The sequence below is a fragment of the Antennarius striatus genome, chromosome 6 (genome assembly GCF_040054535.1).
Source record: "Antennarius striatus isolate MH-2024 chromosome 6, ASM4005453v1, whole genome shotgun sequence".
Classification (NCBI taxonomy): domain Eukaryota; kingdom Metazoa; phylum Chordata; class Actinopteri; order Lophiiformes; family Antennariidae; genus Antennarius; species Antennarius striatus.
In genome coordinates this window covers 7,995,087-8,009,643 of record NC_090781.1, presented here as the reverse complement: position 1 = coordinate 8,009,643, position 14,557 = coordinate 7,995,087, and the positions used below count along the sequence as shown (strand labels likewise).

At 40.7% G+C, this 14,557-nt stretch overlaps 1 protein-coding gene across 5 annotated transcripts in view; it reads left to right on the top strand.

Annotated features, from left to right (window-relative positions):
* Positions 1-14,557, top strand: part of LOC137597003 (syntaxin-1A-like) — a 54,146-nt gene extending 39,589 nt beyond the window's left edge. Inside the window, exons 7-10 of one of the 5 annotated variants that reach the window (XM_068317871.1) lie at positions 8,509-8,582; positions 8,676-8,810; positions 10,499-10,609; positions 12,862-14,557. In XM_068317871.1, the coding sequence (XP_068173972.1) occupies positions 8,509-8,582; positions 8,676-8,810; positions 10,499-10,609; positions 12,862-12,939 (398 nt within the window). In that variant the 3' untranslated portion in view covers positions 12,940-14,557. Of the gene's footprint in view, positions 1-8,508; positions 8,583-8,675; positions 9,851-10,134; positions 10,625-11,615 lie in introns of those variants that run through there. The other 4 variants (XM_068317872.1, XM_068317873.1, XR_011035597.1 and 1 more) reach the window with 4 other exon arrangements.

Genomic DNA, 14,557 nt, shown 5'->3' with positions numbered 1-14,557 from the left:
CTGCAGTGGAAGGTGTGTGAAGCAGCAGGACGACAGAACAGAGGATCAGAGAGCTTCATATCTAGACACTGAAGGTGTGTCCCTGGTGAGACCGGCTGGAAATCTGAGTCTGCTCCTGACTGAACTCACGCCAGAGTTTCATTTAAGAAATGTCAAACTTCCAACAACAGAGCTTATCCCCTTTCTTAAATAGACGCATTGAGTCGCGACACATCTTAAATTGCCAATTACAGCAGATTTTTTTTCAAGCGCAGCATGCAATGACAGTTTTATAGCATTTTACCTTTTGTTGACTATCACACAACTGTTTTCTTTCACAAGAGACAGTTCAGCCCTGCAGAATGGAGATAATATTTATAACAAGCCCTGCTTCTTTTACATTGAATCATTATGATCTATTCCCATATGGACACATCCTTGCTCAGGATGTCACAATGCCATTTTCGCTAACAAATTTGTCCAATACATTATAACAAACAGATTAACCCACAGTATGTGTGATCAGGTGTGTTATGTATGCTTTTCTCATTGCTCTGCAGAGAAACTACGGTGAGCAGAAGTCTAAAAATCACTTCCCTTTGCTTCTCGAGGATCTCACTTCATTTCTGTTATATAACAATGGAAATGAAATAATGCTGTTACTGGTAGCAACATAGTATGAATGATTTAATAGGCCATAAATGCTATGGGCGAAGTGAGACTTCTTGGTTTCATGTTAGGCTTCTCAGGGTTTGGGTCTCCATGGTAACAAATAAGAGCCTCCCTCAAAGGCTGTCAGGCTTTAGAACAGCCACTGTGTGTGTGTGTGTGTGTGTGTGTGTGTGTGTGTGTGTGTGTGTGTGTGTGTGTGTGCGCGCGCGCGCGCGCGCGCGCGCGTTGGGCAGAGATAGACCGTGGTACAGCTAAAACGCCTTATGTTTTGTTTTGTTTTTTTGCTTCCTTATTATCCATGACTCATTGTCACTCCTCTGTGTCCTTTAACTCTGTCTCAGACCCTGTTTAATTTTTATATTTTTTGCCTTAATGACAGAGGAATTATTTATCATCAGGGGTTTGATCACAGAGGAGAATGGGGCCTCTCCCTTCTTTTTCTCTCGATTCTCTGACTGCCAAGAATTATTCTGGAGCACAGTAGATTCTGAAACAAATTAATCTAGTATTTAGACCACTTGACCACGACTAAATGAAATTCATTGGTTTAATATTGATATGAAGTTTGGATTGAACATGACTCAATGTTCAAGTTCAGCGGTAAATGTTGAGGAGCCACTTCATCATTATTCTGTTCATGCAGGCAATCATTGGTTCTGACTCCCCACCATCTTCACTCACCATCAGCCTACCTGCCCCGCTGCTGACACTCACCACCCACCAGTATCCTAAACACACATGACCGCCACACACAACCTCTCACACACACTCTGATTAGGTCATAAATAGAAAGAAAGTTTTTTTTTTTTTACTTGATTCCAGAACCTCCCAGGAGCCGCCGCTGCTGGTGGTCCACTGGGGTGAAGAAGTAGAGTGGATCTGGTGGCGCGGATCCTTTCAGTTTTATGAATGAATTATGTGGCGTGTTTGTTCATTTTACTTCCTTTTTTTGTTTATATTTGCTTCTTGCTATATCTTGCTTCAATGTGTTTATCTGAAAATTTCCTTGTGTAGAGTATGAAAATGATAACCAAGATTTTATTTTTTAGTAATTGTGTCAGGAAGGGCATCCGACGTAAAGCTTTTGCCAAATAAAACATGCAAATCAAATCTATAGCTTCCATACCGGATCGGTTGAGGCCCGGGTTAACAACGACCGCCATTTGTGCTGTTGACCTACAGGGTTCCGGTGGAAATTGGACTACTGTTGATCGAAGAAAGAGAGGAAGAAAGTGTGTTCGTAGGATTAGAGAGAAGAGGAACGCCAAGAGTATAGGACTGAGAGTAGGGACGTTGAATGTTGAACTGTGACAGGAAAAGGTAGAGAGTTGGTTGAAATGATGCAGAGGAGGAAGGTAGACAGGCTGTGTGTCCAGGAGACCAGGTGGAAAGGTAGCAAGGTTAGAAGATTAGGAACAGGGTTCAAGTTGTTCTATCATGGTGTAGATAGGAAGAGAAATGGAGTAGGAGTTAACTTAAAGGAGGAGTTTGTTAGGAATGTCCTGGAGGTAAAATGAGTGTCAGACAGAGTGATGAGTCTGAAGCTAGAAATAGAAGGTGTGATGTTCAATGTTGTTAGTGGGTATGCTCCACAGGTAGGATGTGAGCTGGAGGAGAAGGAGAAATTCTGGGTGGACTTTGATGAAGTGATGCAGAGCATACCTAGAAGTGCAAGAGTTGTCATTGGTGCAGACTTCAATGGACATGTTGGTGCAGAAAACAGGTGATGAGTAGGTGATGGTTTGGTATCCAGGAGAGGAACGCAGAAGGACAGATGGTGGTTGACTTTGCAAAAAGGATGGAAGTGGCTATAGTTAATACCTTCTTCCAGAAGAGGCAGGAACATAGGGTGACCTATAAGAGTAGTGGTAGGAGCACACAAGTAGACTACATCTGGTGTAGATGGTGTAATCTGAAGGAGATCAGTGACTGCAAAGTAGTGATAGGTGATACTGTAGCCAAACAGCATAGGATGGTGGTGTGTAGGATGACTCTGTTGGTGAGTAAGATGAAGAGAGCAAAGACAGAGCAGAGGATGAAATGGTGGAAGCTGAAAAAGGAAGAGTGTGGGTGGTCAGGAGGTGCTTCCAGATGACTGGACAACTACAGCTAATGTGATCAGGGAGACAGGTAGGAAAGTACTTGGTGTGTCATCTGGAAGGAAAGTAGAGAGACTGATCTATACAGGTTGGCAATACAGAGAGACAGAGATGGGCAGGATGTGCAGCAGGTTAGGGTGATTAAGGATAGGAATGGAAGTCTACTGACAGGTGCCAGTAGTGTGATGGGAAGATGGAAAGAGTACTTTGAAGAGTCGATGAACGAGGAAAATGAGAGAGAAAAAGATTGGAAGAGGTGGATGATGATGTGAGGAGGGCATTGAAGAGGATGAAGAGTGGAAAGGCACTCTGTCCTGATGATATACCTGTGGAGGTATGGAAGTGTGTAGTAGAGGTGGCAGTAGAGTTTCTGACTAGGTTGTTCAATGGGATTTTAGATAGTGAGAATATGCCTGAGGAATGGAGGAGAAGTGTATTGGTGCCCATTTTTAAGAACAAAGGAGATGTGCAAATTTGTGGCAACTAAGGAGGCATACACCGCCACCCCCTCCCTCCACTAGGTAAATCAGACCATAACCTAGTGTACCTACAGCCCACCAACATTCCGCTGGTGAAACGACTGCCAGCAACAACCTGGCAGGTCAGGAGGTGGTCCCGGAAAGCAGAGGAAATGCTGAGAAACTGCTTCCAGTTTCTCAGCGATGTCATTGTGGGCTCACATGGGGAGGACATTGAGGGGGCAGCTCAGTGTTTTACAGATTACATTAACTTCTGTGTGGACACCGTGGCCCCCGTCAGGGCAGTCAGGTGTTACCCCAACAACAAACCCTGGGTAACAAAGGAAGTCAAGGCTGTCCTGAACAGGAAGAAGCAGGCGTTCAGTAGCAAGAACAAGGAGGAGATGAGACTGCCTGAGGGAGGCCAAGGAGGCGTACGGGAGGAAGCTGGAGAAGCAGCTGGGGCGCAACCAGTTGCGGGAGGTCTGGAATGGGATGAGAACCATCACCGGACACGGGAAAGGGCGCAGCACTGTGGAAGGGAATAGTGAACGAGCGAATTAACTAAACAGCTTTTTCAATCGGTTCAGCTCCCCCACCACTCCCGGCTCCTTGTCCCAGGCCTCTCCCCGCCCTGCAGACCGTTCCACTGATGCTCCCTCCTCCTGTGCTTCCTCTCCTTCCACCCCTGCCACTTCTCCCAAGCCCACTCTAAGAGCTGCGAAGCTCAACGACAGACCGTCATCACCGCCCTTATATATATGTGTGTGTGTGTGTGTGTGTGTGTGTGTGTGTGTGTGTGTGTGTGTGTGTGTGTGTGTGTGTGTGTGTGTGTGTGTGTATATGTATGTATGTATATATGTATATATGTATGTGTGTATATATATATATGTATATATGGATGTGTGTGTGTGTGTGTATATATATATATATACATTTTATACTGTTTATGTTTTAGTTATAGTTTAGTATATGTCCTTTTAATGCTACATGTGTCTGTTAGTGTAGTGTATGTCTTGTGGTATGTCCTGTGATGTCAGTGTTTCTTTTTTTTCTTTTTTTCCTGGTTTTTAGCCAGTATTTATTCATTATGTAATGCCTGAGCAGTGGATATGTGGAATTTACTCCGGGATTAATAAATTCTATCTATCTATCTATCTATCTATCTATCTATCTATCTATCTATCTATCTATCTATCTATCTATCTATCTATCTATCTATCTATCTATCTATCTATCTATCTATCTATCTATCTATCTATCCATCCATCCATCCATCCATCCATCCATCCATCCATCCATCCATCCATCCATCCATCCATCCATCCATCCATCCATCCATCCATCCATCCATCCATCTATCTATCTATCCATCCATCTATCTACAGATACAGTATTTGCTTTGAGGATGTTGATAGAGAAGTACAGAGAAGGCCAGATGGAGTTGCATTGTGTTTTTGTAGATCTGGAGAAAGCTTATGACAGGGTGCCCAGAGAGGAACTGTGGTATTGTATGAAGAAGTCTGGAGTGACAGAGAAGTATGTTAGAGCGGTGCAGGACATGTATGAGGACTGTAAGACAGTGGTGAGGTGTGCTGTAGGTGTGACAGAGGAGTTCAAGGTGGAGTTGGGACTGCATCAGGGATCAGCTCTGAGCCCCTTCTTGTTCGCTATGGAGATGGACAGGCTGACAGACGAGGTTAGACAGGAATCTCCATGGACTATGATGTTTGTAGATGACATTGTGATCCGTAGTGAGAGCAGAAACAGGTGGAGGGGAAGCTAGAGAGGTGGAGGTTTGTCCTGGAAAGGAGAGGAATGAAGGTTAGCCGCAGTAAGACAGAGTACATGTGTGTGAATGAGAGGGACCCAAGTGGAAGAGTGAGGTTACAGGGAGAAGAGATCAAGAAGGTGGAGGATTTTAAGTACAGTGGTACCTTTACTTACGAAATTAATTGGTTATGGGAGAAATTTCATAAGTAGAGACGCGTTTTCAATGCAAATGCCCTAATCCGTTACAAGCCCACCAAAATTCAGACATAAATGTTTTATAAGCATAAAAATGCATCAAAACATGTAACAAATACATGTTATGATTAGATTATTACGCAATAAATGAGAGTTGTGCATAATGTAAAAAACAAAGAACAGAGTAAAGAATAAAAATGATCATTTACCTTTTAACTGCTGTCCTCAATGTTTTTTGCCCTCTGTGGTTCATGCACTCTTGCCTCACCATGCTGAACAACAGAGTGAATTCCAGTCCTCCTTTTGAACTTCTCTAACTACCCACGCAATGCCTTAAACTCCTTAAACTTCCTTTTGTTTTAATAACGTGGCGATTGTAGATGCATTACGGCCATATACTTTGGCGAGATCAACCAATCGCGTCCCTTTTTCATGCTTTTCTATTATCTCTTGCTTTGTTTGTACGGACAAAGAAACTCTTTTATTCGTCTTTTCTTTTCCTCTTTTCTCCGTAAGAGTATGACAAATAATCTGTCTTTACAGTTTCACCTTTACTGCATATTTCTGAAGTGCTGGATGAGAATGGATCATCCAAAGGGAACCTGCACAGACACAGGGACAACTCCTTACAGCCAGACCATGGCTGGTGTGACATAATAAAGGATCTTCCAGGAGAACTGGGTCTCAACTGGTCTTGACCTAATTTAATAGATGTCATTAGCTTTAATGTTATTTTTCTTATTTTTTTATTTTTTTCAGAACTACCTGAGAGACCCTTTCGAGCAGTGATCCCCAACCCCCAGGCTGTGGACCAGTACCAGTCTATGGGTCACTTGGTACCGGGCCGCACAGAAAGAAAAAATATTTTAGATTACTGTACTTCCGTTTTATTCATTTCAAAGTCATAAAGATGTTGTAGTTTGAAAATGACGTCTGTGCGGAATGGCGCACAGACGAATGCGTGCGTCTGTCCGCTTGACAGGTCTCAGTCACGTGACAGGTTATCAACCCACACAATTAAGTGCCCACAACTGCGCCAGTGCCCTGGATTAAAGTCAAGGCAGATAATCCTGAGATTGCCCAAAAAGTTTATTCTGTGTAACTAGTTTTTGTAACTCGAATAAGTAATAAATTCAGAGTTATTTAACATTAAGGAGTAGTTACATTTGGTTTACATTACATTGAGTTACATTTTATACGTTACATCTGGCCATTTGAGGACAGCCATTATGCTGAAGTGGCCCTCGGTGAAAATGGGTTTGACACCCCTGCTTTGGATTATCAGCTCATTACTCTCAATCTTTATTAATGCTATAACCTGTGACGAATGGCCATGTTTAGATTTCACTTCAGCGCGTCACAAGCCAGCAAGAATGGAAGCTGCTGGCTTGAAAAAAGAGAGCAATTTTAGAAATGCATTCTCAGTCTGAAAGTGACAATTTCTTGTAGGAGGTTTAAGGTTTAATTATTTCCTCTGCTGAGATTTTATATTTGGTTTGTGTCTTTCATCACAGTCTCCTGATCTCTGACATGTTTCAAATGACTTTTTAAAGTTTGTTATGATGATGATATAGTCCTTATCATTATAGCTCATCCACAAGAGAAGGTTCCAGCTTATGGGGACACAGTGTGTTTTCCTGGGTGAGGCAGTAGGCACTGTGACCTACAGTATTGAGCCTCGCAGGGGATTGAAATGTGCAAAGGAAAGATTGGAGCTGATGCTGACTTACAGCATCAGTGGAGCAGAAATGGAGCCCAAGAGAAGTAGCTCTGCGGGCGAATTAGTGATCAGACATGGCAATATTAATGTAGGCGTTGCAAAGAGGTGTAGGGGAATATTTGTGAAGTAGGACAACTCTGTCGGGGAATATCAAGAGGAGCAAAAGCACACCAGCAGGAAGAAGCAATAGCAAGTCTTACCATACAAGCAGCGTTAGTGAATTCAAAGATCAAAAGTGTTTCAGGCGGAGCAATGGAACGTTCAAATCATCTTAATAAAACACTGAAGGACAAGGTGACATTCCTCCTCCTCCTTCCCTCCATACTTAACGACAAGCAGGATTCTGATCCCAGTTGCTCACGTTTTGCCTCTCAATGATGTAAGTCTGAGATTCAAGCGTTATGATTAAGTGTTGTGCAAAATAAATTAAATTGTACAGAAAAAAATCAGTCCATCATATGTTGCTGGTTCCTTTAGGGCAGATGGAAAGGACCTGTAGCATTTTCCAAAAGACAATGGCAAAGGAATTGTTCAAAACAGGATAAAGTCTGCCCCAATGATGATGATGATGACAATGATAATGACGATGTCTTGAGCATCACAAATGCTAAAGCAGGTTATCATGAGCAGTTCTGTTATACAGTATATCATTCATACTCATTCCATTACAGTTTCAAAAAATCTAAAAAAAAATGAAATGAAGAAAAGAAGTAGAGAGCAGGCAGAGATCCAGAAGCTCAACCCTTGAATATACTAGTATTAGTTGGATAATGAGCAGTCTGATGCAGAAAGGCAAATAGTTCTGGTTTAAAGCCTGAACTGTGGAGCCCTGGTATTTGATCTGCATTAATGGGTTAACTGGTTAGTGGTTTTGGGACAGTTCCTCACTGAGCCTTTTGTTCTTGATAGGCCTGCTGGTTAAATATGGACAAATAGATCAGATCAATTGAAAGTCAGCTGCTAGAAACCTAAATCCATCACTGCAAAGAAGGATATCAACCACTGAAGCTGTTTTTGCACCACTCCATCCGTTTTTACTTTCTTTTTTTTTTTACATCCATGCCTGTTCAGAGACATAGAAAAATAAAGAAATTATAAAGCGATATACGTAGACAAATGGAAAAAAGAGAAAATGAGCCCCGTCTTGTTTTAATTAGCCTTCAGACAGACGTGAAGGATTAGGAGAGATTCATTATTGCTGCTGGTTGTGGTTTTCATCTGCTGTTCGGTGAACCTTTAAAAGCATTAGCATTGCAATTACATGTCTCAGTTTCTGGGCAGAAATATCTACTGTGTATGATTTAAGGACAGAAATTTGGTGTAATATTTAGAATTATCTTTTCGTTAATGAATGATCCAGTGAAATTAAGACGTGTTGTGTTTTCAATACCGTGAAACGAGCGCGTCGTGTTTCTACGGTCGCCCAGAAAGAACAAAACAACAGCAGACATGTTCCTTTATGTGTTGACAGGTTGACGCGTGGGGAGTTGCAAGAGTCCGCTAAATCCTCAACACACTCGACCTTTTAAGTTTACATACACACTGACATACTGACTCTAATCAAGGCCCACTCTAACAGGTGTCTTAACCAGATGTGTTTTTGCCTTTTCAGCTGGGAGAAACACAACAAATGAAGAGCTAGAGAGCATGTTGGAGAGTGACAACCCCGCAATCTTTACCTCTGGGGTAAATGAACCAACACACACACAGGATAGAGAGTGTGTTTTTAAATCTAATTCTACTCCTCTGTAACCCCATCCTTCTGTTGTACCATATCAGATTATCATGGACAACATCACAGAGCAAGCAATGAATGAGATTGAGACACGGCACAATGAAATCATCAAGCTGGAAAACAGCATCAGAGAGCTTCACGACATGTTCATGGACATGGCCATGCTGGTGGAGAGCCAGGTGCAAACACTGATTTGGTTTCAGCCGCTCCAGCGTTGTGGTTTGGTGCTCAGCCAGTTGCATGTGAAAACTAACTCGCAGATGCTAAATCAGAAATCTATCTGCCAATGTGGACCATGTGATAACAACTACAATCCACGTTTTTAGATTCAGAATTAAAAGTTCAGTCACACTCTGGAGCCATGATGCTAAATCCACTCTAGATTTTAGTGCAACAAGTGAAGATACGCCTCTAGCAAAGAAACTTGGATGAAGGTGATGTTTTCAGCACCATCTGGTTGTCTGTTTACAGAATATCTTTGGAAATTTACACAGAATTTGGGAAACTGATAATTATTATCTGAAGGATTAGTTAATTACAATTGGTTGATTATTTGTATTTGGGATTTCTTCCATTTTCCCCATTTTTACTCGTAACTAACATGTTTCCTTCATATACTGAGAGGAAAATCTGATATCTGATTCTTCAAATAATTGGCATCTAAACACTGCATTATTGTTACTGAACTATAACCGAGCCAGAATTTTCGCAAAAGCTTTAGATGGATAAGTTCACACTTAGAGTAATCTTATAGAGTGTAAGTGTCAGCCTACAGGGAAATCTTTGGGCCTTGCTCATTTGTGGGGGTAAACCCACAGAGATCAGGTCTTTACCTAATAAGAATATCCATTCTGAATTTAAAATATAAGAATATATTCACTCGTATGAAAGTTAGCTGAGTTATAATCAACGCAGTCCATCAGCAGGCATTTATTGTGGGATTTATTTTTTGAGTGTCTACTAATTCTCAAATACTGCATGTCCTTTTATAAATATATTTTTATTCTTCTGTACTGCATACAAATCCACTCGATTGAAAAAATTATTCACCATATCTTCCTTCCATGTAATTTGTAATACTTGAATCTGTTTTTTATAATTTGGCCTCTTTCAGCTTTGCACTCTCTTTTTCCTGTTTTTCATTTCTGCAACTTGGCCTTGTCACCACCGTAATGATTCTAAGCTCTAGAAAACAGAACAGCGCCTCTGACGCAGCAAGGTAATAATTCATGAGATTCCTAATTTTTTGTAATCACTGTCGCAGCACATGCATGAAATCTGTTTAACTTGACTTTAATAGTCACTGTGATACAAGAAAGTTTGTTCTTCTTTAAAGGTCACTGATTGATCCTTTAAGTTTACATAGGAGACTGAAGAATTCTTATTTAAACATGTGTAATGACCTGTAATGCTTCCCCACATTTTCTCAGTAAGAAAGAAATGTTAAGCAGTTAGTGGTCCAAGCATATCAAGATAATGACTTTCACTCTTGCCCCAATGCAGGGCGGACTGGTGAACAACATTGAGCGGAGGGTGCTGGAGGCTCAAGAATATGTGGAGGGGGCTAAGGAGGGCATCCCAAAATGCAAAAAGTTTAAAAAGACTGGCAAACGGGTGAGATGCAAGATGTTCGTATTCCACAAAGTGGCTCATTATTTCTCTTTTTCCCCACTTTCCTGCCTCCGTCTCTGCTTCCCCATTCTCTCTATCTCCCATTCACCCATTATTCCTCCCCTTTCTCTCACCTCCTCTCCATCTGTATCCACTCATCTACCTCCTGTTTCCATACCTGGGTCTCTCTCTCTCTCTGTCTCTTTTTCCTGCTTTGTCTGTCTTCCACACCTCCTCTTTAACTAACCTCTCCTAGGGGGAAATGATAGACCGCATAGAGTACAATGTGGAGCACTCAGTAGACTATGTGGAGAGGGCAGTGTCAGACACTAAGAAGGCGGTTAAATACCAGAGTAAAGCGCGGAGGGTGAGTCACCTATGCATAAAAAAATCAATACTGTACATGTGCACAAACATGCTATTGCATTAAGAAGTGATGGGTGTCTTCAAAGCATTGCATGTACGTACAGTATTTCAGTGTATATGTCTCAGCGTGTGCATGCTCACTTGTCGATGTCTTCTGCATGTGGAACATTTGTATATTGTGTACATGACATGTTAATCCACAGCATTGATTCCCACCAAGGTGCACCTACAGGAGAGAACCTCCAGCTTTCAGCAAATAGCATTGGGAGTTGTCACAATAACCATTAACTCTCACTAGACTGTATAGAACAGGGCTGTCACACCTGAAAACCACCTGGTGCTGAGTGGGAGAATGTAATCTGTTAAGCACACATTTTATTATATCTGAAAATAGCCATGCTGCTTCCGCCCGCCTACTTTCAGTCTTAATACTAAGATAAGCTAATATTACTACCAGCCTCTGGCTTCAACTTCGAGCGTCCTGCACATTAGTTGATTTTAAAATGTGTTCTGTTCCATGTGGCAGCAGAGAAAGAAGCAAACAGATCTACTGGGAAATGTACGGGATCCTAAAAATGGATGATACCAGGATCACCATGTCTTTTATTAACAAACAATATTCATTTATATATATTCTATAATGTTAGATTTTAAATTAGATAAATTGTAGGCTCGTGATTAAGTAAAGCGAATAGAAAAGCTAAAAATAAAGGCTGCATAAATCAACTCGCAGCTATAATGTCCATCCTTTTTTTTTTCTTTTTTTTTTTAACCAGTCTTGCCCACAGTGGAGCAACTCTGCCATCTCTTGTTTGATAGATAGAATAGCACTCATACGCGGAGTAATTTGAAATATCGCACTAACGCCTTCTACATGATTATCTCCCCTCATGATCAAGGAAGTTCCTGTCTTTCCTTATCCCTCTAATTTATATTAATCTGAAAACAACTGGATCCTCATCTGACTCTCTGCCCTCCTTGTTTCCCCTCTCCCGTCCCCCATCCAGAAGAAGATCCTGATAGGAGGTTGTGTTGCAGTGTGTCTGACCATCCTCATTATTTGTCTCGCAGTTGGACTCAGTTAGGAAATCCCCACAGAGCAAACAGATCAGGAGGTGATTCCTCGGGGTAATTTGATCAGCAGTTCGAATGCCCAGCGTAGTGAGTAGCTGCTTGAGGAGCAGGAGCTGGGATTCTATTCCTGCTCTTAGAGCATTTAGTGTGCCTCCCAACCGTTAAATTATTCTTTTCACAACCCGTCTAAACATTGTGGAACAAATCAAGCTGTATCACTTCATGTAATGATTCACTTGTTGTTACATGTTCTTCTACAAACACAATTCTGTGTGGTTTTGTAAATGGATAGTCAAAAATAAAAAGATGTTTAAATATAGTCATATCCAACAGAACCCTGACTATGTTTTGATCACTGTGTAAAAAATATAGCAAATATATTTATTTGCTTTCTAGTGTATTGCTAGATGGGAGGAATGATGAAAATAGTTGTTGCTCATCTTCTGTCAGCTTCTCTCTTAGTCATAAATGCACAAACACATTTGCATCATCGCAATGCAATGATGTAGATAAGTTTTATGTCAATCCTCACATGTAACAGCTAAAAGCAGATAATTAGCTCAGTTATTCCTTTACGTGTTGAATTACTGAGGGTTTAAATGTTGGACATGGCCTGTTTATCCACTCAGATGGAGGGATGCATGCTGACAAAACTGTTTTTGTATAATTTGCGTTCATTTTAAAGTCACTGTGTATATTATTACTCAAAATTAATCTCTTTGAATTATGCAGCAGTTTATAATTGACAAGTACACCTTGAGGTAACTACGGTTCTTCCAGTGTGCCACCTTCTAGATGCGACCACTAGATGGCGCCTTTGAAGAATCATATTTTATATTCAGTGGCTTTAAACAGGAGAACGATTCAAATTCATGGCATGTGAATGTCCTGTATGCTTAATATGGTGTGAACAAAATGCAGGTGCCACAGATTTATGGCTTTTAGAAGTAGGAGATGTGGAAAGGCTTCTAAACCTTAGTCACACTCCAGCAACATCTTCAGATGGCATTAAATTCTAATCAACTCTACACTGAGATTTTCAGGCTTTATTTAAAAAAGCATTTTGTTCTATCACTGTAAATGTTTTAGAATCATTATCATATTTCTAACCTATTCTTCTTTGTTCTTTTTTTTTGCTGCCATGGACAACTGTTTAACTATATATATAAATATTTATAGAAGAAAATAATAATTATAATATGCTGTGTGATTCTGGGAGTTGTTATTGCCTCCATCGTTGGGGGGACACTGGCCTAATATTCCACCACAGTCTCACTAAAAGACACACAAACACACAACAAAGCAAAACACACAACAGACCAAAAACACAACAGATACATATCTTAAGTTTCCTGTTTTCATGAATGCAAACTACCATATTACATGTTTAGCACAAGGTGCGTTATATAGGCCGAGGGCCAGAGGTATTTTCGCATGAGTTACTCTTTTGTAAGTGTGTGGTGCTGCAAAATGTTTCTTTGAGTGTAGAGTGTTGTCAGAGATATGTTTCCAAAAGTCAATCCTTGAATGAAAAATTTATTACATGATATGTTACACTATACTAATACATTCCAACTTCCATCTAAGACATTTTTCTGCTTTAATGTCTGTTATTTGTTGTACAGGCAAAGTGACAGGCCACTCATCTAAGGTGGTTTCAAAACCAAGCTATCTATTAGACCCCTCTTTATTTACTGTTGCTTTTGTAGTCATTTTGCTTTATCTCTCTGATGTCCTCTACCTGCATGGTTTAGGTGACTAAAAAAATATTTAAAAAATTAATGGCCAAGGAGAGCGGCGAGACGTGTTAGATCATTTGGTTGCAGACCTCTCATCATTGAATGTCACCTCCTGCAACATATGAGAGCAGTGCTACTCAACTTCGTCTGGCCTTACCAGTTTTGCATAAATTTATCACCGTTGTTCCAGTGTTGGATGTGAAAGTTTGCATGCATACACGTGAAGGAGGATATGTTGTAGCTTCCTGTTTGAATGTCCTGAGTGCCAGTTGTGGAATGAGAACAGGAGTGCTTGTTACTCGCCATCTGTGTCTTTGTTTTGTATAAACTGATGTAAAGCTGTCTAACACTGCCAGTATGTTCAAATCAGCTGTTGAAATGGAGTCTCGTGTGGTTTTATTGATAATTCTGGTCTTTAAGTAACAACTCTTTCATTTTTGTCTTTTTTTTAAATCCCCCAAGCTTTAAAAAAGAGCATATCTTTTTGTCAAGTATATTTCTCTTTATCTGTGAGTGAACCTGAGTCGTCTCTTTGGCATGGACTCAGCCAACCCTGTCATTAGTTTCTGATGACACACGAGACATGAACATTCTGCAACGATGTTACAGTGTTGCCTACATAACTTGTTGCCTTTGTATTGTATTGCAATGACACAGTTTTGTTCGTTTGATTTGAATTTTGTGTGGAGGGGGATTGCTTGTTTGTTTTTATTTTTTTCAAGTAAAGTTTGTCTGGAAAAAAAAAATCAGAGTTTGGGCATTGCTTTAGAGAAATGTTTTCAAAAACACTGGAAGGATGTTTTTGGAGATCCATTCATCTCGATCTTATTTCACACTGCAAAAAAAGAGTATAATACAAGAAATAAACGTAATAAAATAAATAAACTTAATAAAACAAATAACGATGGTTGATGGGGGTGTCAAAGGGGGATCGCTGAAATGAGAGTTTCACCGAGCCCATTATACATAGGCTCAATGAAACCCGGTTGTTGAGATGTGAATATCACTGACCACACAGCACAGGGTTAATAAGCTGCGACAAGACCAGCCAGCTTCAGAACTGAAGAGGTCTCTGGGATGAGAGACGGCTTCAAGAAACTTGCTTAAAGTCCAGTGAATTGATTTAAACAGTTTTG